General features: G+C 47.4%; 2 protein-coding genes and 2 non-coding genes across 5 annotated transcripts in view; 3 read left to right on the forward strand and 1 right to left on the reverse strand.

Moving 5' to 3' along the window:
* The first annotated feature begins 4,663 nt into the window (after positions 1-4,663).
* Positions 4,664-9,078, forward strand: TPT1 (tumor protein, translationally-controlled 1). The gene is made up of 6 exons (XM_063334754.1): positions 4,664-4,822; positions 5,177-5,250; positions 5,776-5,966; positions 6,687-6,792; positions 7,280-7,396; positions 8,845-9,078. The coding sequence occupies exons 1-6, from the start codon at positions 4,795-4,797 to the stop codon at positions 8,845-8,847; spliced, it is 519 nt and encodes a 172-aa protein (XP_063190824.1). The 5' UTR covers positions 4,664-4,794; the 3' UTR covers positions 8,848-9,078.
* Positions 8,650-8,779, forward strand: LOC134510488 (small nucleolar RNA SNORA31). The gene has a single exon (XR_010069626.1). It is a non-coding gene; the product is annotated as a small nucleolar RNA SNORA31 (small nucleolar RNA).
* Positions 9,079-9,797: 719 nt separating the features above from the next.
* LOC134510489 (small nucleolar RNA SNORA31) lies at positions 9,798-9,933 on the forward strand. Its single transcript, XR_010069627.1, has one exon. It is a non-coding gene; the product is annotated as a small nucleolar RNA SNORA31 (small nucleolar RNA).
* Positions 9,934-23,667: 13,734 nt separating this feature from the next.
* Positions 23,668-26,870, reverse strand: part of GTF2F2 (general transcription factor IIF subunit 2) — a 93,652-nt gene continuing 90,449 nt past the window's right edge. Inside the window, exon 10 of one of the 2 annotated variants that reach the window (XM_063334722.1) lies at positions 23,668-24,792. In XM_063334722.1, the coding sequence (XP_063190792.1) occupies positions 24,673-24,792 (120 nt within the window). In that variant the 3' untranslated portion in view covers positions 23,668-24,672. The remainder of the gene's footprint in view (positions 24,793-26,870) is intronic. The other variant, XM_063334731.1, reaches the window with a different exon arrangement.

A 26,870-nucleotide genomic window follows, 5' to 3' on the forward strand; every position in this document is an offset into this window, starting at 1 on the left:
CTTAGGGACATAGTTTAGTGGTGGACTTGGCAGTGCTAGGTTAACAGTTGGATTCAATGATCTTAAAGGTCTTTTCCAACCTTAACAATTGTTTCTATGATTCTCGTTCAGCTTTGGATCTGCCAGTCCCTCAGATCTTTTCTGCAGAACTGGTGCCCAGTTCTCTGTCCTGTTCTCTGCACTCAAGAGCATGACATCAGAGCAGCCATATGGAGTGCAGCATCAGCATTTGCCAGCAGCAGAAGCCAAGGGAAGAGCAGAGGACCAGGGCCAGTGTCAGGCAGCACTTCCCCCATACAGCCTCTCAGCTTCTAGCAGTATGTGGCTCAGAGCTTGCCTGAACCTCCTGTTGCATCTTTGTGTTTAAAATCCTTCGATGGATTTGACGGATTTTCCTTTAGTAAATTTATTTGACTGCTCATTGACCTTCTGGCCTTGTCCAAGTGCATTCTAATGATTCAGGACATTTGTCCAATGTGTCGAGATCATTTTTTAATTCTAATCTCAATCTCCAATACACTTGTGGTTCTTCCCAACCTAATGTTGTCTGCAAAACTTTAATGAATGTACCCTCAATTCCAGCATTCAGCAGATTAGTGAAACACTGAACGGCAGCAGACCCAAGACAGGAGCAGGCCTTTCTACTGTAGTTTTTTTAGTCACATGGATGTTTATAATGGTTACTAAGTCTAAAATGTGGCTGCAGCTTTGGGCAGCACCTTGTTTCAAAGTTCTTATCTTGGCAATTCCCGTCCTGTTTTTCCTGAAAACACACTGGTTGCAGTGCAGCCTGACACCCTCACGCATCCCCGCTGGCAGGGTTTTAGGTAAGCTGAACTGGTGCATGTAATGTCACAGATAAAAGGGCTTTTTGTTGCTGCGCAGTGACCTCTCTGTCTGTTTGAAGAAGTGCAGCCACCCATCAAGCTAAACAGAGCTATGGGAGTACAGCCAAGGAATACGCAGACGATCTTCAGGGACCCATCTGCAAAAGGAAGAATTGTAAATTGTAAGCATCAGGATAACACCACCTACATTTCTTCTGAGTGCAGGAGGGGTTGTTGCTGAACTGAAGACCTTTCTTGTATTCTAAAAAGTGATGCCTTTGTCTGGGATATCTTCGTTTATCTAATCCAGTCTAACATATTCTATTATTTGTGAATAGATCAGATACGATAAGCTGCACTGATGATCAAAGCTTGACTCTCTCAAGTACCAATCTTGAGATCCGGGACTTTGGCCTACTACACTGCCAATGTAGATCTAAATTAGGAATTTTGGCTCGAGATCCAAAAAGCTCCAAGGATTGCCAGGGACTGAAAGGCTGGCTATATTGCATAACTTAAACACATCCAAAAGAGTTAAACTGATGGCCTGGTTTTCTGAGGTCCATTCCCAATTAATAAGAAGGTTTAGCACCTAGAGGTCAAATCTTTATTGCTCTGAAATTTCTTGGGGAAAGAACTTGAACAAAACCAGTCAAATCTACAGTTTCCATCTGGGTGGGTGGGATGAGGGGCTACAAAGTTGCAGCCCCTGTTTCAGTCCTAAATTCCAGCCAGACTGTGAAGACACCAGCTGATCACGGGCTTGTCATCCATTCTCTCTCCCAGTGCAAGAGCCTTCGTGCCAGGAGATGCACTGGGGAAGGGGGCACTGGGCACAGACTGCCCTGCCAGACCTCTCTGCAGTGCCATGTCTTGCTTAGTCGTTTACTCTTCAATTTTCCAGTTTCTCTCTACCAGGACATACATATTTTTTTAGGATCCTCTCCCGCGCATCCAGCAAATGATGTAAAATATTACCACTACTATGTGACTTTCACAGCCTTTTACAAAGGTTAGAAGAACACATTGGTGCTGTCCCTTATGTCATAGCCCAGCCTCACCTCTCTTCCTCCAGCCTCACTTCTCATTTATTTCGACTGACTGTACCTGGCAGGAGACTTAGCTGCAGGCAGGATCCTCTCCCTTTTCATACAGCTCAATGGGAGTTGCCACTGGGCTGAAAGTATTGTTACGTAGAGAAAGAATGGCGAAATATCAGCTGTCATCTGCCATTTTAATCCAAGACACAAACAGTTAGTTGAGCACGGTCACACCCAGATGCTAATATTTGATGGAAGTGAGTAACACTGCAATAATTCATGACTAGCTGAGATGTGTCTTCCATGGGAAAGGCTTCTTGTGAGCCTCTGCAGACACCTGCCTAGAGAATGCCTCAAATGATACTAAAAGCCTCATCTATAAAAACACAGGACTTCCATCAGTCCTTTGGGATTTACACATCTCTAAAGATGAGGTGCACTGTCAGGAAAACCTGTCACATCAGTTTAGATGTCAGTCGGCACGTAAAAAGACCCTGCTGCAGAGGGACCGCCTTTTTAACCTACCGCTCTGGAATGTAATAACCCTGGCTGGATGTGAGAGGTGCTTGAAGGGGCTGCCTGCACAGAAAGCAGGTGAGGAACACTAAGGTTTTCTTCAAACGATGCTGGTTTCTGGAAAAAAAAAAAAAAAAAAAATTAATGCATTTTCTAATCTAGTTCATGACAAAGTATCAGCACATGGCATAAATATTTGTTTATATGGCATCACAGGAAATTTTCAGCACTTTCACCTCGGTGAAGTGCTTCTTGCAAACCAATTAAAATATTACTAACTTAGTCTTTGCATTTATTCAGGGTTGTCTGAGTTTAAATCCATTTTAAAAGCAACTCAGGTTAACAGGATGCAAAAACTTGGCATGTCAACACTCCTAGTCTCATCTAAAGCTTTTTCAACTTGATACTGGTTTAGCTTAACTCCAACTTGATACTGATTTAGCTTAACTCCACATCAAATTGGTGTTCACACAGAAGCCTTGACCTATTTAACTGACACGTTTTTAAACAATACCTCCCATTTCACATCTGCAACTCTGAATATAGACCTGCAGGCAAAGCAACCTGAAGGTCCATCTACCTTAGCACTTGTGACAAAGGGCTTCGACCCTGACTCCAGTAAATTGAGTCAACCGCTGAATTTGTAAGAGGTTTCAATGCTACTGCAGAAATATTCATTTTTCTAGAACAATCTCTTCAAAATAAAACCAAATTGAAGCACACCTACTAACTGGATGTTTTTAGCTGCATATTACACTATGGAGAAGGAGCCAAATGTTCCCCTGTCACTCAACCCACCGCTAAAGATGTAAGTTGCTCTTTTTCTACTGCGGTTTGTGAAGACAGGAGGGGCTGTCTTTTATCAGGCCAGCTGCCACTGAGAGAAAAAAAACAGATAAGTTTTTGGGCAGAAGCCCCTTCTTCAGGTCTGAAATAGCAGCAGTAGTCTTGAAGGTGAAAATCAGCAGAGAATGACTTATACATTTAATTAGATTACGTAAGCAGCTAGACCATCTTTAAAAAAAAAAAAAGGGCACTGATATCTGGAGCAAAGGAAGAGATAGCAGGGGAGGAGGAGATAAAATGAGAGCTCCTCTGGCACACACAACGAAAGCAATGAGTAATTTACTGCCTGAGGAGGGTGAGGGACAGAGAATTGTATCCTGTGCCCTGGTGTGTCCGTCAAGTGCAGGATCGTTAGCAGCATTAAGCATTTTAGGTCCCATTGATATCTTTTGAAGGTATTTTGTCAATGTCCCCTAAGCATTAGGGTTCAAGGGAGGTCTACATTTATTTCAGCTGTGACAGACTGCTGCAGAAAAGTATGCGCAAGGGGGAAAAAAAGAGGCCTAAGTATTACTGTACTTCTGCCTTTCATCTCGACCTTGACTATTGGGCTTAATCTCACTTATCTGTGGAAAAATATGAAAAATATACCTGTAAAAATAAGAAGAAATATACCTGCCCTGTCCAGTCCTTCTGCAGGCATAGAAGTGGTGTCTCTGAGCATACCCAACTCGATTTACCCGAGGGAGCAGTAACAGGATGAGTCTAATAGCTTCTTAATTATTTGTGCATTAAAAAAATACTACTTATTTGGAGAAGGCACGGCAATCAGTACAGCGAATACATGTCATGGCCTTTACAAGGTGTCAGGAGCTCCGCAGCAGCGAGCGAGCGCTGCCCACCTTGCAGTAGTTGTTACAGATGATGGAGATGATGGCGGGGCACCCTGTAGGTGAGAAGGCAGCAGCTGGAGGCGGCCAGGACAGCCGATACGCACGTTATCAGGCTGTCTGTAGCGTGAGCACAGCAGATGACATGGTGGCACCGCTGAGAGACACGCAGCCGTGCTCCCTCGAGGTGCCTGGGAAAGGCTCGGAGCGTTTCTCCTTGAAAACTTGAGCTTGTGCCAGAGCTGAGGAGACAGATTTATGCCCAGGACAGCGAAAAAAAAAAACAAAACAAAACCCAAAAAAACAATCAGCGAGAGGAGGAAGACTACAGCCGCTGGGCAGATTGAAGAGTGAAGCCCGCCACAGCCCTCGGCTGAGGGCACGGACGGCTGCCCTCCGCCCGCAGCCTCCCCTGCCCGGTGAGCACAGGCACACGGCCGCCATCCCTGCGTGTGTGAGGGGGCAGACACAAACCGGCTTCCCCCCCACACACACACACACCGGCCACTCTAACGGCCCGTAACGGCCTCCCGGCGGCCGCGCGGGGGCGCCGGCGGCAGGGCGGGGGGCGGCGGGCGCGCATGCGCGATGACGCGCCGGGAGGTGCCGGCTATATGAGCCCCGGCAGGCGCTGACTCGGCCCTTTCCGCCTCGCTCCCGCCCGCTCTCGGGTCGCTGCGCAGAGACCCGCGCCGCCGCCACCGACGCCACCGCCCCCCCCCCCACACCGCCGCCATGATCATCTACCGGGACTGCATCAGCCGTAAGGACGGGGGAGGGGGGCCGGGGGAGGGCGGTTTGCCGGGTCGCTCGGTCGGGGGAAGCGGCTGGGCCGCGGCCTGGGCCCGGCGGCTGGGCCTGGCGGTGCCGCGCATGTGCAGTGCGGACGCGGGGAGGGAAGGGGGGGAGGCCGCGGAGCGGCTGGGCCGAGGCCGCGGGGCCTGGGCTGGAGCACCGGGCCCCCGGGGGTAGGGATGACGGGAAGACGGATCGGAGCGTGGCCCGGAAGGGCGGTGAGGGGAAGGTGGCGTCGGGCCGGGCCGGTCGCGGGGAAGGCGGAGGGTGGAGGCTGACGCGGCGGTGCCCGCCTGTGTGTGTTTGTTTTCCCCCCGCGTAGAGGACGAGATGTTCTCGGACATCTACAAGATCCGGGAGGTGGCGAACGGCCTGTGCCTGGAAGTGGAGGGGAAGGTGAGTGGCCCGCCTGTCCCCGGGGAGGGTGGGGGGATGCAGGCCTCGCTGCGGTGACTCAGGGCCCGGCAGCTGCCTGGAGCCGGGCCGGTGGCGGAGACAGGGTTTGGGGAGAGGGGCCTGGATTCCGTGTGAGGGGCCTCCGAGGGGGAGACCCACCACGGCGCGGTGCCTGTGGCCGGGGCAAGGCCGGCCGCTGCCCCAGGTGGTGCGGGAGCGGGTCCTGGGCAGGCAGGCTGGTGTAACGAAGCTTTGGTCAGGCACCGGGAGAGGAGCCTGGTTAAGAAATCTGTGCCTGGGCTGTATTCAGCAGATGGTGCAATATAGCTTTGTTCAGGCACCAGGAGAGGAACCTGGCTTAAAAAATTAAAAAAAAAAAAAAATCTGTGCTCGGGCTGCAGTCAGATTCCTTGCACTTAACTGTGGCTCTGAAGTCATGCCCTGCTGTCAGGTCATAGATGTGTAAGAGCGGTAGCATTAAGATTTTTGCAGAGCCGTTAAGTTTTTTGATGTCTCTAAATCTAGATGGTCACCAGGACAGAGGGTCAAATTGATGACTCTCTAATTGGTGGCAATGCCTCTGCTGAAGGTCCTGAGGGAGATGGGACAGAAGCCACGGTCATAACTGGTGTTGATATAGTAATAAACCACCACCTTCAAGAAACCAGCTTTACAAAAGAATCCTACAAGAAGTACATCAAGGACTACATGAAAGCGTAAGTGTTGGTAGGCTTTTTCTTTACATGAGATTGCAGAATGTTAGTTGTTGAGATTTTAAAAACAGTGTTGGACTTTATTCCTAGTAGGTGTTAGTTCTGATACAGGTGCCAAACTGGCTGTGAACTTCAGTAATGTCTTAATACTTGGCAAAACTGAAGCTCTAAAGGATTGATACTGGAATATCTAAGTTTACCTTGGCTGAGGTAGAGGGCCTGATCATGCGCTTTGGATATTATTTGTAACCTTGCTGTTTTCTTTTGGATTCCTCTATGCTAAACCTTCATGTGGAAGGGGGTGAGGTGGTGAAGAAAAGCTTCCTGAAACTTTGTGGCTTCCTGGAGCTTTTCTAACTTGACCGTTTAAATGTCCAAAAATAATTTGTGTGAATGGAACTTTTTGCTAATTCAAGGTATAATTTCTGTTGCTCATGGTTCAGTGAGTTAGTATTAAAGGTGAAAATGCTTTGTAATACTTGGTGCTGTGCAAATGGCTTGCTAATTTTTGTCTGCTACTAGCCTAGAAGTAAAATGAGCTTGATATGAGTGGCAGGCACTGTTCTGCTAATTCACTAGCAAAATTAAGTTAAAATTTGGGGGCTTTGAGAGGGAGAGGAGGAAAGCCAGAAAAATCGGTTTGTTAGTAACTCTTTCTGCTCTGTGATGTTGCACAGTGAAGTTACTAAGAACGTGTTTTCAGAGCTTTTTTTTTCCTTCCAGAATCAAAGCCAGACTTGAGGAACACAAGCCAGAGAGAGTAAAGCCTTTCATGACAGGGGCTGCAGAACAAATCAAACACATCCTTGCTAACTTCAAAAACTACCAGGTAATGAAGCTTACATCTCCTTACAGCAGTATTGCAATGATACAAGCTGCAACTGGTTCATCTGCTGAACTAGCTTGCTGAGAGTTTTGAAGGCTCCTGTTGTGAGAACATTTAACTTGACCTTCTCTGAGAGTATTAAGAGGTCTGAGAGTCAGGAGAAATAGCAAAAGACCGTTGTTTGGAGCTCTCATTTCAGCTTGCAGTGCTTGTAGTTAACTACATTTTTAGTTAGCGCCATTTAGGAACTGTGGAGTTAAAGACTTGCAAGATGGATCACTTTGGCCCGTGTTGTGTCTTACTCTGCTGTTCATAGCAGTGTGTAAAGTTAGGTAGTGCTAATGTGGACAAGCTGCAGAAAGCAGAATCCCTGAAGCCGGTCAGCGAGACTTTTAAACTGAACTTGGAGATGTTATAGCTTTCTTGTATAAAAAGGCACTTTCTCCTGGTAGTAGCTCAGTAAATGTCTCAGTAACACATTTCTCTGAAGTTCTTTGTAGGAGAGAACATGAATCCAGATGGTATGGTGGCTCTCCTGGATTTCCGTGAGGATGGTGTGACCCCATATATGATTTTCTTTAAGGACGGCTTAGAAATCGAGAAATGTGTAAGTACTGACCCGAATTGGATGAATGTGCCTAACTACACGATTCGCTCTTTCAATGCATCACTTGTTCTGTTGTATCCCTGTCAAAGTTGAAGAGTAGCTGCCAGTTTAAAAATTTCAAGTTCATGTAAGTACAGCCTAATTGCTGATTCGTATTAGACAAAGTGGCTGAAACTTCCCTTGTATACTATTCAATTAGTATAATTTAGTATAAAAGGGGACATAGTTTCACTGCAATGATTCATGGTGACTTAATGGCTAAGAAATGCAGAAAGAATTGCCTTGGTGAGATGCGTGTAATTGGTAGTAGTTTTAAACTATCAGATGAGAGACTGCCATTTGAAATGGAGCACTTCTAGTTTGGATCCCTTTTGCAGGGTTAATTCTGAAGTACCTTAGATGGTCATGTTCCATCTTCTTCCACTTAATCTCATGCCCTTATTTTGTTATGCAAGAACTGTCTAATTGCCCTAAATTTGGGAACATGGTAGTATTTGACTGAGTGCTTAACCTTATTCTGTCTGGAATCTCCAACTGCCTGAGCTCACACAGCGCCTGTGGTCTGCTTTATCTTTAACTACTTTATGTTGGAATGTGGTTGCAAGGAGACAGTATTTGGGTCCCAACACTTGCATTTTTTGACTTACTCAGAGCCATGCAATTCACTGCAGACTTAACAGCATGGGATCACCAATTGCTTTGCCCAGTCATTGTGGACTTACAAAAGTCTGTTTATAGCCAGCTAAATTTATCTGTAAAGCCTCCTGCAGGCTTTCTGGTATGCAAGTCATGTAAAGATGAACCAACTTTTAGGGTGGAGGAGGAGCCCAACTAGGGGCACGCTTTTATTGGCCCAAAAACACCACCTCCTGCAGTGTGACTGAAGGGTCTGTCCTGGGCTGTGGAACAGGTGGTTGCCTAAAGGCACCTCCTCAGAGCCAGAAGCTCGTGTGCATCTCCCCTGCTTGGGCAGATCTTCTGTATTTGTAATTCAGATAACACCATCGACTTCAAGATAGGGTAAAAGAATAGTAGTAAGGTGCTCCAGTGGGCAACAAACTGTTCCAACTTCTCAGTACAGCTCTTGTAAGAGACAGCCTGTACACTGTAAGCTTTAGTAATTCTTTAGGATGTGCTCTTACTTGAGAGGAAACCTGAAACTTGGTGTGTTAAGCAAAAAGACTGTGAATGAGTATCTTGTCTGGCTTGCTTGGCAGCTGATGCCAGTTGCTCTGTATGATCGTAGAAATGCCCAGCATCCTCTGATAGACCATGAGCACTTGTCCTGTTGCTCTCTGGTTTGCACTAAGATGCAAAAATAACTTCCTTGCGCTTTCTGCCTGCCTGACCGTGGCAGCTCAGATTGAATTAGGGAATACACAAATAAGTTACAGAACCTTACCCTGACTGTCATGACCTTGAACTAACACTTGCTACTCTTGTTTCAGTAACAAATCAAACAGTATGGTTTTGGATCACCCGTCTTCATAGCTGGCTGCTGTTTCTTCTTCATCGGCACAACACCAGGAACTGGCAATGTCTAACAACTGGACTGATGTCATCTTGAGCTTTATTCACTTATTTTGACCCTGATTTGGAGTGGAGGCATTGTTTTAAAAAAAGAAAAAAAAATCCAAACATCTGTCATGTAGATTGTCTAAAATAAAACTCATTTAAACCCATTCTAGATGATGCCTTTTGGTCTACTGTATTTCTTAGGGTGACTTGCAGGAGAGGTTGCAGCAAGATGTTTGTCCAAGGATTTGGTACTGTCAGTAGCATAGCCTGGTCCTAGCACGCTACGACTGTCTCCAGACAGACCTCATGCACTTTCTACCTGTGACATTGGAGAGCAAGAGCAGGCTGAGGGGAATAAGGCAAAGCTCAAGAAATGTCATCATAGTGGAGTGGACCTTCTTCATCTTTCATGATTGCACAGAGACTTCTATCTCTGGAAGATACTAAAACTTATTTAGAAAAAAGCCCAACAGAATGGAACACGTGCTACACAAGCTGAGTCCTGGCTGAGCTGCTTTGTCAGACAAGGATACTTGAGTCCGTCCTCAGTCGTAGTATGACTTCAGGATGAAGGCAGGAGGAAGGATGGAGCATTAGTCTAACACCAGCACTCACTCTGAGTCCAGGTAGTGGGAACATTGTGGGGAGGGGGTGAAATCATTAGTTTTTTCAACACAGCCTGGATGTGGTACTAGCTCCTCTGTATTTGACAGCTATTCAGGAGCAGATTAACTAGAACTCAGGCAAGTTACAGGATTTTGGGTTTTTCTGTACTTGCCTTCTCCTTGGGGAGGGAGATGTTGGAATGACCAAGCCCTGTCTGAGGTTTCTTACTTACCTGAGTGTTTGTAACTTCTGTTCCTGCTGTGTTCCTCCTTAGGAAATGCATCTGTTTGACAGACCTGGAGCAAACACCCATTGCTTCTCTGGTTCTTGCTGAGATGCAACAGTAACAGGTTCCTTGCGCTTTCTACCTGTCTGACCTGGTGGCAGTCTGGATTGAATAAAGGAACACAAATGCCTTCACAGAGCCCCAGCTGGGACAAGGCAGTTTGCGACTGTGTGTGCCTGACCAGGGATGTTGCCTTGGACTCCAAGACATGAACTGTTAGAGGTAGGGGAGGGCATGACTCACTGTTGATCTGTGAGGCCTCTGGCCTCCAGCAGAATTTTGGCATCTTGGCTGTCTTCTGTTGGGTTTTGGCCCTTGGTGCTGGTGGGCTGAGGCGGAGGTAGGTTTCTGCAGGGGTAAGATAGATGCAGCAGCGGGCTGGGAAGTATGAGATACTGTCTGGAGGTGGGAGCGGAGCATGCCCCACTTATCTCAGAGGCTCTTGTCTGGTTCAGACACCCTATTTTAGTTCTGTGGGAGCTTCATTTGCATACATATTTTCTTTAGCTTTCCTAAGAGTCTTGGGCCAGCTGCGCTTCTGGCTGAGATTCAACTTTGGCGTAATCTGAGCAATGTAAATTAATGCTCCTCTGCCTTCGTCCAATGGGGCTGGAAGGCAGGGAGGCAGGTTCAAAGCCTAAATATAATCACTGTGAGCCAGTTCTCCCTCTGCTTGCAGAGAATATGTGTAACGGGGCCAGGAGAGGATGCTCTCTTACTCTTCCCATTGCATCTTTGTTAAAAACTGGGAGTTTTAAAGGAAAGGGAGAGTAAGCACTCACTTAGTTTGAGACTTGCTTCTCAATGGAGTAAGTTTAGTGTGGGCAGGGCAGTGCTTGCATGGCTCTGCAGCTGCTAATACCCCCAGCTCCCTCTTCCAGTGAGTCAAAGTGTTTAAAACTGAACAGAGCTGGGATGTGGGAGTGAAAACAGCTCTTCCTGCTGCTTGGCTAGTTGTGCTGAGGCTGGGAACCCTGGGCACAGCCTGGAGCAAATTGCTGTGTGGCAGCTGTGTACAAATGATGAGGTGCTGCTTGGAGAAGCAGGTGCTTAAAAGCATGATGAGCACAGCCTTGCTGTTGGGTTGAATGGCTTGTGGCAAATCGTGTGCCATCCTGTCTGCACTCCAGGCTAATCAGGATATTCAATTGTGTGTGCAAACATGCCGAACCAGTGGGTTACACATTCTTATCATCCTCAAATGCTTTTCTGCATGGCAGAGCCTCTAATGGGAAGTCTCCCTTCAGCCTGTTGTAGGAAATGTCAGTTCAAAGGCTGTTGAGATCCAGGATTTTCTTCTGCTCATCTCCAGTGAGCCGCAACAGAAGCGGTTTTTGCACCTGGCTCCACTGCACTTCCCAAAAATGCATTGCTGCTTTCAGTTTCTCAGGGAAAAGGGGGTGAGTCTTGCTGCTCTGGGATGTCCAGCCTGTCAGGCAGCAGGAAGGAGAGGTTAAACCACACTTGAGGGCAGGGAAGGACTGTGGCAGACAAGCAGCGGTCTCAGCTGTGCTGCGTGGTGGCTGCCTGCAGTGGAGGTAGGGAGAGGGAAAGTCGGATTCCAGGTCCTTGTGTTGGGAGTTGCTGCACGCTGTTAAGTGGAAGGCCTGTAGCTGGTAAATGCACTTGTCAACAGTCCGTGATGCAACTCTGAGTTGGAAAGTAATTCATTGTATTTCCTTGTAACCCAATTCTTCCTCTTCTGGCCCTTCTTCATTTCAAGCTCTGTGTTTTCTGGGGCTGAAAAGCTAAAGTGATTTGAGAAGGCACGCTGTGTACTGCTGTAGCGCTCCAGCTTTGCAGTTGCTAAATTGATAAAAATCCCCCATCATAACAAATAGCCCTGGTGCTGCTTAAACACAGCCTGAACTGAAGGACACCTATAAAACCAGTCCCTGTCTTGTTTTAAAACATGTACTCATCAGGCTTGTATGTTGCATTCCTGGGAAGATATTTCCCATGGCTGGAAGGGCTGTGGAGCTGGGAAGGATCCAAGTAGCTTTTCTCCTGAGCCTCACAGAGAGGGCTAAGGGGCTGGGTAGAAACCCTCTGCTGGCTCTGGTCTCAGCCCCACATGGAGCCAGGAGGCTGCTCCTGCACCTACCACAAAGGTGAAGGAAGGCAGATCGCTTATAAAGAGGGGGGGAAAACCCCCACCTTTTTAGTTTTGTACCTTTGTGGTTAACGGAGTGATGTCTTAGGGCTGGAGGAAGCAGCTGCTGTGCCGGGCACAGTGTCCCACGGTCCCCCTCAATGCCTGCTCTCTGTCTCACAGTTTTGCTGCCCCCCTCCTTTGAGGAGCAAGAGTGCAGGCTTGGGGATGTTCATGCAGTGGAAGGAACACCCGGTGTGCTGGGAGAGGTGCTGGTGGGGCCATGGGGAGCTGGGGACCCCCACTGCCCCCTCTTGGGCACCTAGCCCAGCTAGCCCAGCCCCATCCCTTGGCTTTGCCCACTTAGCATGGGCAGGGTGCTGGAGCTGGGGTGGGTGATGGTCCTGGAGCCTTGTGCAGCCCTCAGCTTGGGCACAAGGAGGGAGAACCTGCAAAGGGAAAATTTTAAATGAAGGGATGTAGGGAACAGAGTTGGGTTTGTTTTGTGGTTTGGTTTTGTTTTGGTTTGGTTTTTTCTTTTATATGGTTTAGCTCAAGGCCAGGAGGGACTTACCCTAAACTTAGGCCATAGTTGTTCTCAGAGAACTAAAATTGAGTTATTTCTTGAAAAGATGTACAAAAAAAAAGAAAATAAAGCTGCAACTTGCTTCCTTCCTTTAGCAAGTCTCCGACTGCTGAGCTGTCTCAGGCCAGCCTGCTGCAGTCCTGCCAGTGTTTTCAGCGACAGCCATCAAGGGCGGATGCTGTTATTCACCAGCAACAGTATCTGCATCAAAATACTTGTACTTTCTCCCATGCTGCTGCTGGCTTGGAGCAGGTAGGACACCTCCCTCCACTCCCATGGACCTCGGGCTGTGCTTCAGCTCTGCAGCTGCTTCCCTGGGATGTGGCTGCTGTTGTAAACTGGGATGTTTCACCCTGCACCAGACAGCAAGTAAACATCCATCTTGCTGCTAGCCCACAGCAGGAGACCAGCAGTTAAACACTGTGTTCGTTTAGCTTGGAGATCAGTGTCTTGGTAGGAGGAAAACAAAACCTAGCCAAGCCTCAAAGACTTTGCCATAAACAGCCCAAAATCCATTGCCAGGAATGTAACTGTGATGGTTTGTGGTCCCTGTGCCTTGGCTGCCTTTTGGCTGAAGTAGCAGCTGGAGCTGTTGTGCAAAGATCACAGCCAAGTGGCTGTGGGCAGGGCTGGAGGCCTGGGGGAGCTTTTTTTTGTGTGCCAGCAAATACTGGCAACCTTGGGAGCGTGTTCTGCAGGAGTGTGGCAGGATGTTGTTGAGGATGCGTGTAGCTGCTGGGTGTTTGGAGCCATTAGAGCTGCATTCATCACCTTCCAGAAGGCAGAAAGGAGCTAAACGCCCGAGGAGGCCTTTTTAAGCTATTTTGGTGTGTGATACCAACCTTGCCAATGAGGCAGTGGCTGAATGCAGTGAGAAAAATGATGAATGATCATTTCTCTGCAGCCTTCCCACTACCTGGGAGCCAACAGCTGGGATTCACCTCCCTGTCTGCCACCAGCAGCAGCAGCGTGAGGAAGCACCGGCTACGAGAAGCAGCCCCTTTTCCTCTCATCCTCAGCAAGGCGCCGGCAGCCCTGCCAAAGCAGTGCAGCTGTTTGATTTTTTTTTCGGTTGTTATTTTTTTTTTATAGGGAATGTCAAAAAAATGAGATGTCCAGAAAGGATTTAAGGATTAACTTCCCAAATTCTTTGTAATAGAGTAGTCAAGAAAAGGCCACGTAAAGCTGGATGCTCCCTCCCTGCTCACCATGGATGCTTGGCTACCAAATCCCCACTGTTGCTACTGGAATGGTCTGGTTCAAGGGCTGAGGATCGTGTGCTCTACCTACAGCTCTGTCTGCACCTGAGCAGGGCACCTCCAGTTGAGGCAGGGAGGGATGATTTCTCTGCCTGGCTGTAGCTGCTGGCGCTTGGTCAAGCTGCCCAAAAAAATGTGTTTAAGGGGGTCAGCGCAGCCCCTCATCCATCAGCTTTGGCTGCCCTGGCCCAGCAGCCACCACCTGGCAGCGCGTGCCACCTGGTTCACCTGTTGTGGTGCTAAGAGTGTTTTGACCCTCAGAAACCCACCTAATTTTTAAGCTGAACAGGTAAGATAGCAGCTGTCCACAAGTAGAAGGGTTTTGTATTCATGGCAACCTCACCAGCTCGTGGCCAGGCAGCTTTGGGAAGGACAGGCAGGAGGAAGATCCTGTGGCTGGGGGTGCTTTGGGTGGTGGACCCTGCAGGGATGCAGCCCTCGCTGCTTGCAGCCTGTCCCATTGCTGGAGTATAAATGGTCTCTTGCCAAGGCTGGGTGTTGGAGGGAGGCTTTTTAGGAATCCACAGTGGGTTTTACATAAGCCCCTCTAGAGAGAAGGAAAAAAAAAAAACCACAACAAAAACCCAAACCACCTTAAATCAGATGTGTGAAGCCTGGAGTAGGTCAGTCTCATTTCCCTCCCCAGTGCTATTAACCTTTCCACTACAGACTGGTGAGGGCAGCTGGATGGGCACAGGCATACACCCAAGTGACTGAGGAAGGACTCCCCTTCATCGCTTTTAATCAAGCCTTTGCCCTTGCCTGTTCGTGTCTTCTGTACCTGGTTATCCATCTTGCAGCTGCTGAAAGCCTTCCCTGCCTCTTGGAAGTGCTCAGGTCCCCATGGAAATCCCACTGTCAAGAATGGGCTCCAGAGGTAAAGCTAGTTAATGGAGTAGAGGGGAAAACAAACAGTCTTTCCCTTCCTTTCAGGATTGAAAAACAGCTACCGCAGCTTCTTCCTTCTGTATATTTGCCTGTAGTTGCAAACATACTGGCTGCAAAGGCCTGAACCCCTGTGTAACACTTCTGGGAGCAGAAAGCCCCTCTCACAGAATCACAGAATCTTAGTGGTTGGAAGGGACCTCTGAGATCATCGAGTCCAACCACAAAAAAAAAAAAAAAAAAAAAAAAAGCACCCACCTACTAAACTCCCCACACACAACACCCCACCACAAACAATAATCTTGGGCACTAGAGCATGCCCTGAAGAGCCATGTCTACACGTTTCTTAAATGCTTCCAGGGATGGTGACTCAACCACCTCCCTGGGCAGGCTGTTCCAGTGCCTGACCACGCTTTCAGTAAAGTAATTCTTCCTAATATCTAATCTAAACCTCCCCTGCCACAGCTTCAGACCATTTCCTCTGGTCCTGTCATTATTCACTTGGGAGAAGAGGCCAACACCCACCTCTCTCCAACCCACTTTCAGGTAGTTGTAGAGGGCAATGAGGTCTCCCCTCAGCCTCCTCTTCTCCAAGCTAAACATGCCCAGCTCCCTCAGCCTCTCCTCATAGGACTTATTCTCCAGACCCCTCACCAGCTTGGTGGCTCTCCTCTGGACACGCTCCAGCACTTCAATGTCCCTCTTGTACAGAGGGGCCCAGAACTGAACACAGGACTCGAGGTGAGGCCTCACCAGTGCCAAGTACAGAGGCACCATCACTTCCCTGCTCCCGCTGGCCACGCTATTCCTAATACAAGCCAGGATGCTGTTGGCCTTCTTGGCCACCTGGGCACACTGCTGGCTCATGTTAAGCTGGCCGTCCACCAGCACCCCCAGGTCCTTTTCTGCCGGGCAGCTTTCCAGCCACTCTTCCCCAAACCTGTGGCGTTGCCTGGGGTTGTTGTGACCAAAATGTAGGACCCGGCCCTTGGCCTTATTAAACCTCATCCCATTGGCCTTGGCCCATTGATCCAACCTGTCTAGATCCCTCTGTAAAGCCTTCCGACCCTCAAGCAGATCAACACTCCCACCTAGTTTGGTGTCATCCGCAAACTTACTGAGGGTGCACTCAATCCCCTTGTCTAGATCATCAATAAAGATATTGAACAAGACTGGCCCCAAAACTGAGCCCTGAGGGACACCACTGGTGACCGGCTGCCAACCAGATTTTGCTCCATTAATCACAACTCGCTGGGCATGGCCATCCAGACAGTTTTTTATCCAGCAGAGGGTACACTTGTCTATGCCATGATTCTCCAGTTTCTCCAGGTGAATGCCGTGGGGGACGGTGTCGAAGGCCTTACCAAAGTCCAGGTAGACAACATCCACAGCCTTCCCCTCATCAAGAAAGTGGGTCACATGGTCATAGAAAGAGATCAAGTTGGTCAGGCAGGACCTCCCTTTCCTAAACCCATGCTGGCTGGCCCTGATCCCTTGGCTGCCCTGCACTTGCCGTGAGAGCTCACTCAGGATGATCCTCTCCATGATCTTTCCCGGTACAGAGGTCAGGCTGACGGACCTGTAGTTTCCGGGATCCTCCTTCCGGCCCTTCTTGTAGATGGGTGTCACATTGGCCACCCTCCAGTCATCCAGCACCTCTCCTGTTGACCAGGATTGTTGATAGGTAATGGAGAGAGGCTTGGTGAGCTCTCCTGCCAGCTCCCTGAGAACTTTTGGGTGAATCCCGTCCGGCCCCATAGACTTATGCGTGTCCAGGTGCGTAAGCAAATCATTAACTACTTCCTCCTGGATTACAGGGGAGTTGTCCTGTTCTCTATTCTTATCTTCCAGCCCAAGAAGCTGAACGCCCTGGGGGTAGCTGGTCTGACTATTAGAGACAGAGGCAAAGAAGGCATTAAGTATCTCAGCCTTCTCCTCGTCCTTGGTTGCAAGGTTTCCCCCCGCATCCAGTAAGGGATGGACATTCTCTGTCACTCTCTTTTTGTTGATGTATTTATAGAAACTTTTTTTGTTGTCCCTTATGTTAATTGCCAGGTTGAGTTCCAGCTGGGCTTTTGCCTTCCTGATTTTTTCTCTGTATGACCTAACACTATCTCTGTACTCCTCCTGAGTTGCCTGTCCCCTCTTCCAAAGGTGGTAAACCTTCCTTTTTTCCTTAAGTCCCATCAAGAGCTCTTTGTTCATCCAGGCCGGCCATTTTCCCCACCCTTTAATTTTGCGCCTCATGGGGACAGCCTGCTCCTGGGCCTTTAGGATTTCCCTCTTGAAGAGCGTCCAGCCTTCCTGGGCTCCTTTGTCTCTCAGGACTACCTCCCACGGGACTCTCCCAACCAGGGTTCTGAACAGGCTAAAGTCTGCCCACCGGAAGTCCAAGATGGAGGTTTTGTTAACCCCCTTCCTTACCTCACAGCCTTCCTTACCTCACACCTTACCTCTCAGCTGGTTGTACTTCCCCAAGGAATGCATGTTGGCTGGGGTTCTCCTTTGAGACCAGTACCAAGATGCTCCTTGCGCTGAGATGTTCTGAGCTGGGCAGGAGAACAGGGTCACTGTAACTTCTGCTGCTAGTGCTGGAGTCTTGCTCATCACACAAGCCCTAGGTGCGGTTAGCTGAAACGATGCTCAATGGCATCTGCGGTCATTGACCCTGCTGGCTTACAGGTGTCCCATGTTTCCCATCCAAAGGTATTCATCAATTCCTTGTTCCAAAATGCAATGAGCTTAAAAATTATTTGAGTCTGATGAGAGCTGAAAGTAGAAGAGTTTGACCTTGACCCAGACAAGAGATGTGAACGTTGAGACCTGCTGCAGCACTGGCCACTGAGTTCTTCTGTAAAGGGCCTTTTTTGATCTTTTCTGTTGGATTGTCATCCTTGTGCAAATAATGAAACGTTCCCAGAGAAAGCCTGACCGTACAGCCCAGTAGCCACATACAGTCTTCGTTAGGAGAACCAAGAAAGAGTCCTCCCGTCCTGCCACTGGTATGAGAAATGTGGCAGGTTGTACCCAGCCACAGCTCTTAAAAAAGCTCTAGAATCATAGAATGGTTTGGGTTGGAAGGGACCTTAAAGATGATCTTGTTCCAGGGACACCTCCCACTAGACCAGGTTGCTCAAAGCTCCATCCAGCCTGGCCTTGAACACTTCTAGGAATGGGGCATCCACAGTTTCTTCTGGGCATCTTCTGGGCAAGAAGTAGAGCTGCCTTCCAGGTGAGCCTGGAGCAACCGCTCAGCTCTTGATACTGCATTAGCGAGAAAAATGACTTGTTAGGAGTCAATAAATACAGTGACTAATGAAAATGCCATCCTCGCAACAGGGACGTGTGAGTGTGGGTGGGCATAGCTGACACATACAGGAGGTACGTTCGGCTGGAGCCAACTCCAAGCAGCTGGTGAGGACAATACGTATCTGACTCAAAGCATGGATGACTTTTAGGGAGCATCCACTGGGATCACACCAGCTGGTGAGCCCTGATCCCACTCCGAGCTCTATGTCAAAGATGTGGTGGCAGCAGCAGAGGTCTCACAGCCACAAAACTTTCTGCTGGCCCGCAGCTAATATTCACACTTGGTGAATATTTCACCTTGAATTCACGCTTGCTCTCATTCCTCATGAAGCCCTGCCTGTCCCACCGGCAGCCTCTGGACAGGGCGGCGGAGGAGGCAGCACTGGGACCAGCCTGTTCCATGCTGGGTTCAAATCCACCCCCCCTTCTCCATGTAGCAGGGACCTTCTCATCCACTCTGAGCCCACTGGAACACAGACGTCTCTACTGGCGCAGCTGCATCCGTGCTGCCTCCCATCAGCTCAGGTCCATGCTGGTACGGCCTGGGCTTGCTGCGTATTAAATTTCTGGTGACTCAAAGAACTGGTCGTTCGGGAGAAGTAATGCTAGAGAGTAGACGTGCTTTTAATCTCATTTAATGGCATTTAGCACATTGATGCTTCTGCTCGTGCCTATGGGACCTGCTCGTGGACCAATGTTTCAACTGCTAATATTCAAGAACATCTGCGTGAGCAGAGTTCAGCAGCGAGCAGAGACAGCAGCACACGGGGAGACCAGCAGGGAATCGGTGTTCATCACTGCTGCGAGTTCAGAGATTAAATTAATCCAAATGTGGGGGCCGGGGAATCAGACTTGAACGCCTACGAGCCTCCTCCTCCTCTCTTTCAGCAGATGGCAATCCTGCTAACAGCACTTGCGTAAGGTCCCCTTGTAGAACAAGCGGAGCAGAGCTGGAGAGCTTTTGCGGTTATTACATGCTGGATCCAAATGAGGTTGCCCCAAATGCTAAATCATTATCGCAGCCTCGCATGAAGTTAGACCGGTCCCACAGTGCCTTGGGTTACTGCAGAAGGGAGACGTGGCTTGGAGGCAGGCTGGATGATGACCTGCCAACGGCACCGAACAACTCCACTTCCATCTTTACCATGCGTTCCCACCAGGCAGGAGCTAGCAGAGTCCTTGAATGCATGGCCCAGGTCCTGGTCTTGGCACAGAAGAGCATCTTTCATCTTCTAGGTCAGTATCGCTGTGGGCTCATTGTGCTCTTCTCTCATGCCACATGGATTTTGTGGCTGCTTTTGGGGCTAAAATTCCAGTTGCACCCTAACAACCTAGCAAGCCTTCAAAACCATGCAGGAAAGAGGTAAAAAATTGTTCCATGAACTGCCTGGCTTCTGGACTGCCCAGTGGGTATCTTTTCTTTGTTTATCCTGGTATAGCGTTTCCTAGTTCCATTTTTCAAATGGAGTTTCCTCACTGTCCCATTCCCTATTTTACCTTCAAACTGGTGCTACTCCAGAGAAGGCTGTGAGCAAACCAGGGCACCCTGGCTTCCCTCAGCCTTTCTGTTGCTCATTGGTTGAAAACTCCACTGCTCGTTTACTTCTAGCACTCTCCACATTTTTAACGATGCCCATAAAAAAACAGTCTTTCGTAAAAACATGAGCCCACATCAAAAAGCCAGGCATTCACCTTTTCAATTAGTGTCCTCCTTCCTAAACCCCTTCCTCTGACTGGGAGGTGCGCTCATCCTCGTGACGGTGCTAATGCTCTTTGGACACAGACCTGTTGTGTTGTGTTGTATTGCCTCTTGTCCCGTCACTACAGGCCTTGGTAAAACGTCTCCCTCCATCTGTCTTGTAAGCCCCTTTTAGTACTGAAAGGCCACAATAAGTCTCCCCGGAGCCTTCTCTTCTCCATGCCGAACAACTCCAGCTCTCTCATCGTTTCTTCATAGGAAAAGTGCTCCAGCCCTTTGATCATCTTCGTGGCCCTCCTCTGGACCCGCTCCAACAGGTCCATGTCTTTCCTGTGCTGAGGGATCCAGAGCTGGACACAGTACTCCAGGTGGGGTCTCACCAGAGCAGAGCAGAGGGGCAGAATCACCTCTCTGGATCTGCTGGCCACGCTTCTTTTGATGCAGCAGAGGATATGGTTGGCTTTCTGGGCTGCAAGCGCACATTGCTGTCTATCCCTACTGGCATCGTAAACCTTACAATCAGAATTGCCTAGGTTGGAAGGGACCTTTCAGATCATCTAGTCCCACCATCAGCCTAACACTGACAAAACCCATCACTAAACCATATCTCTAAGCACCACGTCTACCCGTCTTTTAAACACCTCCAGGGATGGTGACTCAACCGCTTCCCTGGGCGGCCTGTTCCAATGCTTAATAACCCTGTCAGTGTAAAGATTCTTCCCAATATCCAGTCTAAACCTCCCCTGGCACAACTTGAGGCCATTTCCTCTTGTCCTAATGTTTCATTCTATGAAGAATGGCTACTTGTTATTACTATCTATTCAAAAACTATTGCTGAACCACACAAACATAAGCAAAAGTAAGACAGACTAGGCCAGTCAAAGTAAGTGAAGATAACAATAAACCTAGTAAACCTCAGTCCTGAGACCTTGCAAACCCAGTACAAAGCCTGTGGCCTGGTACTAACAATGGCAATACTTAATTTACCAGGCTACAGAGCTACAGTATAGAGAAGATGGATCTAGCGTCTTCTCAATGGTGGGTGGTGATGGGACAAGGCACACTAGACATAAGCTGGAACACGGGAAGTTGCAGTTAGGTGCCAGGAAAAAAAAACATCATCCTTCGGGTGGTCAAACACAGGAGCAGGTTGCCCAGAGAGGTTTTGTGGAGTCTCTATCTTTGGAGATACTCAAAGCCCGACCAGGCAAGGTGCTGAGCAGCCTGCTATAGCTGGGCCTGATTTGAGCAGGGGGTTGGGTAAGAGACCTCTAGAGGTTTCTTCCAACCCAAGTTATTCTATAAGACTATGGTTCAGGACAGACTTTTTCCTTTTTATTTTTTGTTGAAATCTTGTAAAAACTCTAGAATACTCAAGACCATTTCAGGAATTCTCCTGAACCAGGATCTCCTGATTAAGTTCATGTTCCTGCCTTGTGTGATTTAGAGCAGAAATTTCAATTTGCTGGTGAGGATCATTCTCATCAGAAGGGTCAGACCCAGAATCACTTCACAGGGTACAGAAGCTTGAGCGAAGACTTTAAATTAAGCTAAAGTCACCCAATTCTCCCTATGCTTTTAGAAGAGAAAGACAAACATTTCCTGAGAACAATTCAGGCCTTGGACAGGTTGAATCAGACTCTGGAGGTGCAGATTTTCCTCCACTGGAGAAAAAGGAAGCCAAAAATTACATTAAATTTACCTTAAACCCATGTTACTCCCACTTTGGTTTAGTTATAAAACTTTTATACTTTTGTTCTTTTATTGCTAATGTTGGCAATGACTTTTCTTTACAGAGATTGTGCTTCTAAGCCAGATTCTTGGTGGTTAAGGCACACGGGATGAATCCATACTCTGACTCCCCCAGAAGATGCTTTCCCTTAGCTGAGCAGAATCTGCTCTTCAGTCATTTTTCTCTTGTGTGATTAATAGTTAGTTTCTTATTTGGAACAAAAACTGCTCCAGCAGAAGAGATTCACCCTCTGGTGTATGATTTCAGACAAATGACAGGAACAGTTACCAAGATTCAAATGTTTACCCTGAATGGTGCAAAACCTCTCACATCTGCCTCCCACAGCCCTGGGAAGGGGCTTTCCAATGGAAGGGGAAAGGCTTCTCCCTCTTGCAGCAACACTTTGGACTTTTCCTCAGGAGTACGCTTCCCCATATGATTCGGGACTCATCCGGACCACTAGTGTGTCTTCCCTTCTGGTGTAGTGCTCACGATTTGCCTCTCTGGATGAATTTTGATTTGCTCTCGAAACTGCCGGAAGAAACATTTTTACTATGCATTTTTACGTCGGTTCAGATAAAGCAAAAACAGTATCAGTGAGGGTTTTCTGCACGGTCATCCCTTTGAACATCAGCTTAATTCCTGGAGACTTCCATTTGAGCCTCACATAAGCAGTATGGTCTGGGTTTCAGTATTAGTACTTCAGTGAGGCTGGTGAAAAGCACGTGACTGCAGTTCAGAAAGCCTCTTCATTTGCAGCTGTGCCTTGTGTGACTAAATACTGTGCTTGTGTTTGCTGTTTTGCTATCTGTATTTATAATCTCTCAGCGTACCTAGAATTTTTGCTAGAAAGCTTATTTTTGAGCAACTGAGTAACAGAAAGTACAGCTTAGCAAAACAGGATATCCTGCTTTATAATCCTTACTATGTCAATATTTTCAAACCTGTCTTAATATTTAGATATCTAAAACATAGACTGATTTAAGCTGTTTTGAGCTGTAGTCAACAGCATTTTTTACAGGATTTTTTAAGTCAGCCACTCAAAATTTGAATGTGGATGTTTATGCCTAACTTCAAGCATTGACAAACAGCAGCGTTTGGTGTTGTCTTAACTGCCGAAGCAAATTTGGTAGCAGGCCAGCATTTCTGAATATAAAATTCAGGAAATTTTGGGGCTTGGGAAGTGAACTCCAAACCATAAACCCATAAAACCATAAAATCCCTAAAAAATGGCTCTGTACACTTTCCATTACTCTTATTTACCCTGTCCAAAGGCACTCTGCAGATCAATAAAATACCTACTTTACTCATGGCATTTCACGCTGACCGATTACGTCCCTCTCAACTGAAGGCAAATTCTGAAGCATAAACCCCAAAATACAAGCAGATCCAAAATGCTTTCCTGGTAAACTAATCCTGCTGGGGATCCCACTAAAGGTAACATTTTCCCTCTGAAATGGCACGGTCATTTTTACCTGTGGCACTGAATTCCAACATTATTAAATCAGGATTGCATGGCATTCCCCTGCACGGTTTTAGAAGACCACATGAGGAGGAACCTAAGGGAGAAGATGACCTAGACGTTCTAGGTACCATAGCTGCTCAAACAGGACACGAGTCCAACAGAGAAGCCCAGCTCATGAAAAGCAAGAGTTCTCACCCTACGTGCTTGTGAATGCAAGTCTCCGGAGGACTCGAACAGGACAAGGAGTACAGCAATGTGTGCTGGCTACTCCTGGGGAGCACATCACGTACCGTAGCAAGACAGGAAGGCTGACTTCCCGTGTTCCTCTCAGCATCCTTAGGTATCTCCTGCAGCCATTTGCAAGCTGGGTCCTGCTCATAGAGCCTGAGGAGACAGGAGTCAATGGCAATATTTACGGAAGCACACACACATCCCAGGAACATCATCTGCTCTTCAAAACCTCTCAGTAGTCCACCTCCTAGGAACGAGACGCTTCATGCCACAGGAAGCTGAGCACCAGCAGGAAGCATATCTGTAGAGAGATACCTACACAAACAATTCCAGAAACAATGAAGTGAACAAAATTAAAACATGTGACTCCTGCATAAGGGGTCAGAGCTGTTCTACAAACCTCCGTTTGACCTCCCTCTGAATCTTTCATTCCTTCCAAGTGGACCAATAATGGAATGTTTGCTTTTCACACAGACCTGTTATTTTATTAGTGTGTGCAGAAGTGATCCACGCATTTGAAAGACCTGAGGGGATGTGAAAGTCGTGCTATAAAACCTCACCTTCAGGTTCATTTCCAGGTATATTAACGAGGGTTTTTTTCACTCTTGATTTCTTTGCTCTTTTATTAACATAAAAGCTTTGAGAATATAATTAAATAGTCTCGTCCCATCTCCCTCCCTGCTCCCTCCCAAAAAGGATGCTGAATAGACAACCCTTGCAATGTGCATTTCAAAAATGGGGAAACAGAGACACGGATACATTAAGCAATCTTCCCCAAAACACAAAAACCCAGTGGCAAAGCCAGCAATAAAAACATGGTTTGAAAAAAACCTTCATACCTATGCTATCTAAATCACAACATTCGTTCAGTCAATAATGTAGAACATTGCGTGGTACAAATTAAAACAAGGCTTTTATTGATATGCTTAAACATAAGACATAGGTAACATGATAAAAAACCAAACAAAAGATAAATCAATTCCTTGATGTACCTAACAGACAGACTTTTTTTTTTTTCTTCTTTCTCAGTAATTACCTAGAGGGGACTGTCATCTTCCCACTGACCTGTGTGCGGAACAGCCTTTGCTTCTTCGCTTTTCAGGTTTTAACTGTGTTGATTTGTTCCCACGGAGTCTAAGGACTGTGATGAGCACCGCAGCTCTGGCCGTTTTTCCTAAAGCCTGATCCCAAAAGGAGCATCATGTCCATTCCACCCAGGTATAAACCTGGTTCTGCTGGAATACAAACCCACAAATTACGGGTTCCTCTAGGACATGTTTTCCTTCAAAGTTATCAAGGCTTGGAAAAGCCACAAAGCTACCATGAAAAAGTAAGATCAGAACTCAAAAAGGTATCTAATAAAGATAAATCTAATACAAGTTTATTCTATAAATATTTTTTTTCCTGTCAAAAGACAAAACACTTATAGAAACGTACAAGAGAGATTCCTTAGGAAAAAAATGAAGCTACGGAAAATTACAAAGTATCAGCTGCTCTACTTTGACTTGAACCTTGCAGAATTGTGCTGCGCTCAGTCCTCTCTGTAAACCCACCACGGCTCCCTCAGTGCAATCACTCTAATTCTCTCTTGCTTCATAAACGCTTTTGTTAATCACTCTTCTCTTCTCCTTGATAGTGTCTGTATTCTGGCTTCAGCTCCCATGTGTTTTTGTGGGTCCCCTTCACGTTGTAGATGCCTATTTCTCTTAAAATTTCTTTCAAGTATATCTGAAAGGAAACAAAAATTCAAATTACACAGGCAGGCGATTACCATGGTTCCTACACGATGTCTCATGATCTTCTCAATCACACATGGTTTAGTGGTGGTTTTTGTCAGTGTTAGGCTGACGGTTGGACTCGATGATCTGAAAGGTCCCTTCCAACCTAGGCAAGTCTGTGATTCCATGATCAACTCGGCTCATGAAAATGACCCGGTGGACAGCAAGGTGGGCTGATGGGCACTAACTTGTGTGATAACAGCTCTGTGATAGACTTCAACCCCCACGAGGGGTTAGAGCAGCCCAGGTGTGATGCCCGGCCCAGTGCAAGCCCCAGGGGTGCAGCAGGGAGCGCCCGAGCCCCAGGGAGTCCCTGCGCAGCCCTGCCGGGATGCGGAGAGGTTAGATGGATGCTCCACAGGCTGCCGAAACGAAGCTCTCGGTGCCTCTGAGAAGGTGATGCTGAGGTTACTGCCGACCTACAGCAGCAGGGTGAGGGAGCGGAGATGCTCCACAGCTCCCGTCTCAAGATGGGACGTTTGCAAAATCAAAAGGCTGAGACATGCCCGACGTACCCTGCGTACCACATGCACGGCTGGTCTAAAAATCTGTGCGCTGTTGCGTTTGTCACACGACTGCGGAGGAGTGGGGACACGGGCAGGCTTTCTGCCCTGGGAGCTCGCTGCCACCGCAGGGAGCCATGAGAGCGGACACTGTGCTCGAGGGGCTGCCCAGGGCAGTGGGACACAGCCACCGTGCGGGTCTGTACATCACCGTTCCCTCACGCATCTTCCTCCTGCTGGAATTTCTCCACCTGAGATAAAAGCTCTTGGCTTTTCGTCTTGCTTGGGCTGGGATTATCTTGAAACTCCCTGCCTTATTCAGACCCCACGGAAGCCCCAAGCCGTTGGTTTTCATTTTGCAAAGCTTTAAGCATTTTGTTACAGCCTCGTTTTTAGAGGGGAGCTGAGCAGGTGCCAGAGAATTTTCTGATACATTCAAATATTAAGGCTAGGAAGAGAAATTTAAAAAAAAAAACCAAACACCCAAGCAAAGCTATGACAACCAGTAGTATATCCTTCGACACAAGACAGCTCACTAGTATCACCCTCCTTTACTCTTTATAATAAAACAGCAGTAATTTGTTTCATGTTTTAAAGAGCCATTTGCCTGCTTTTTTGTTTAAATATTAATCGGGACTGACTTGAGTAGATTGCCATGGCAACCACAGACCACAGTTTAAGAATCCCCACATTAGATTAATAATTGCTTTAGTTTGAGCAATTTAATCCCCTTTGCGTGCATACATTGAACTGGAGTTACTGGAAGCCTTGTATTTTCTGTATCTACAGTTCCACTAAGTACGAATATCAACATACTCCAACTCATTAAAAAAGCAAGTATTTGTTGATGCCATAGGAAAAAAAGAAAAGCTGATTGCCCAGTCTCTTCCTTGCACTCTTCCCATTTTTTGCTAAATGGAAAAGTTGGAAAATAAATAAAAAGCGTGTTCTCAGTCAGTAAAAAAACGTATCTTCTATAGAAACTGATTGTTTCTCTCTCTCCAGGTACACATTAAAAATTTAAAAAGGAAAAAAAAAATCCTGACTCCACACTAACGATGCTTCATTTGGACTCGGGCATCAAAGTGATTCTTAAAAACTTATCTCAAAGCAACAAGGGCTGTTTAAAAGATCACTTTATCCAACACATAAGAAAGATGACCGTAACAGACTATGCCTACAAAGTAGTTTCTCAGGGTCTTGTTTTCGACCAAAGTGGCTGCGTGCTGTGAGCGGGGAGCAGGGACTTCGTTTTGCACTGTGGGGATGGCCCTTCAGTCCTTGGGGTTCACAACGCACACCCCAGCAGGTGGCAGCAGGAGATCGATATATATCTCTCAGCACACCTTATCTCATCTGTTGCAGAGATGCTGTCATTACTTAAGAGTCAGCTACCTTAGACAAATGTACTCACTCCAACAGCAATTAGCGCGCAACCGTGTCTGTACAACGACACTGCTGTTGCGCAGTGCGTTTTTTTAAAAGGTGATGAAAGCAGGTGAAAAAGTTATTGCTATGTAAGCAT

Source organism: Chroicocephalus ridibundus, chromosome 1 (genome assembly GCF_963924245.1).
Source record: "Chroicocephalus ridibundus chromosome 1, bChrRid1.1, whole genome shotgun sequence".
NCBI lineage: Eukaryota > Metazoa > Chordata > Aves > Charadriiformes > Laridae > Chroicocephalus > Chroicocephalus ridibundus.

Excerpts from the sequence above, each read along its gene's own strand:
- TPT1 (XM_063334754.1), top strand. The coding sequence starts at position 4,795 with ATGATCATCTACCGGGACTGCATCAGCC. Across the intron at positions 4,823-5,176 it reads CTACCGGGACTGCATCAGCC|AGGACGAGATGTTCTCGGAC; the intron begins GTAAGGACGGGG and ends CCCCCCGCGTAG. Across the intron at positions 6,793-7,279 it reads CTAACTTCAAAAACTACCAG|TTCTTTGTAGGAGAGAACAT; the intron begins GTAATGAAGCTT and ends ATTTCTCTGAAG.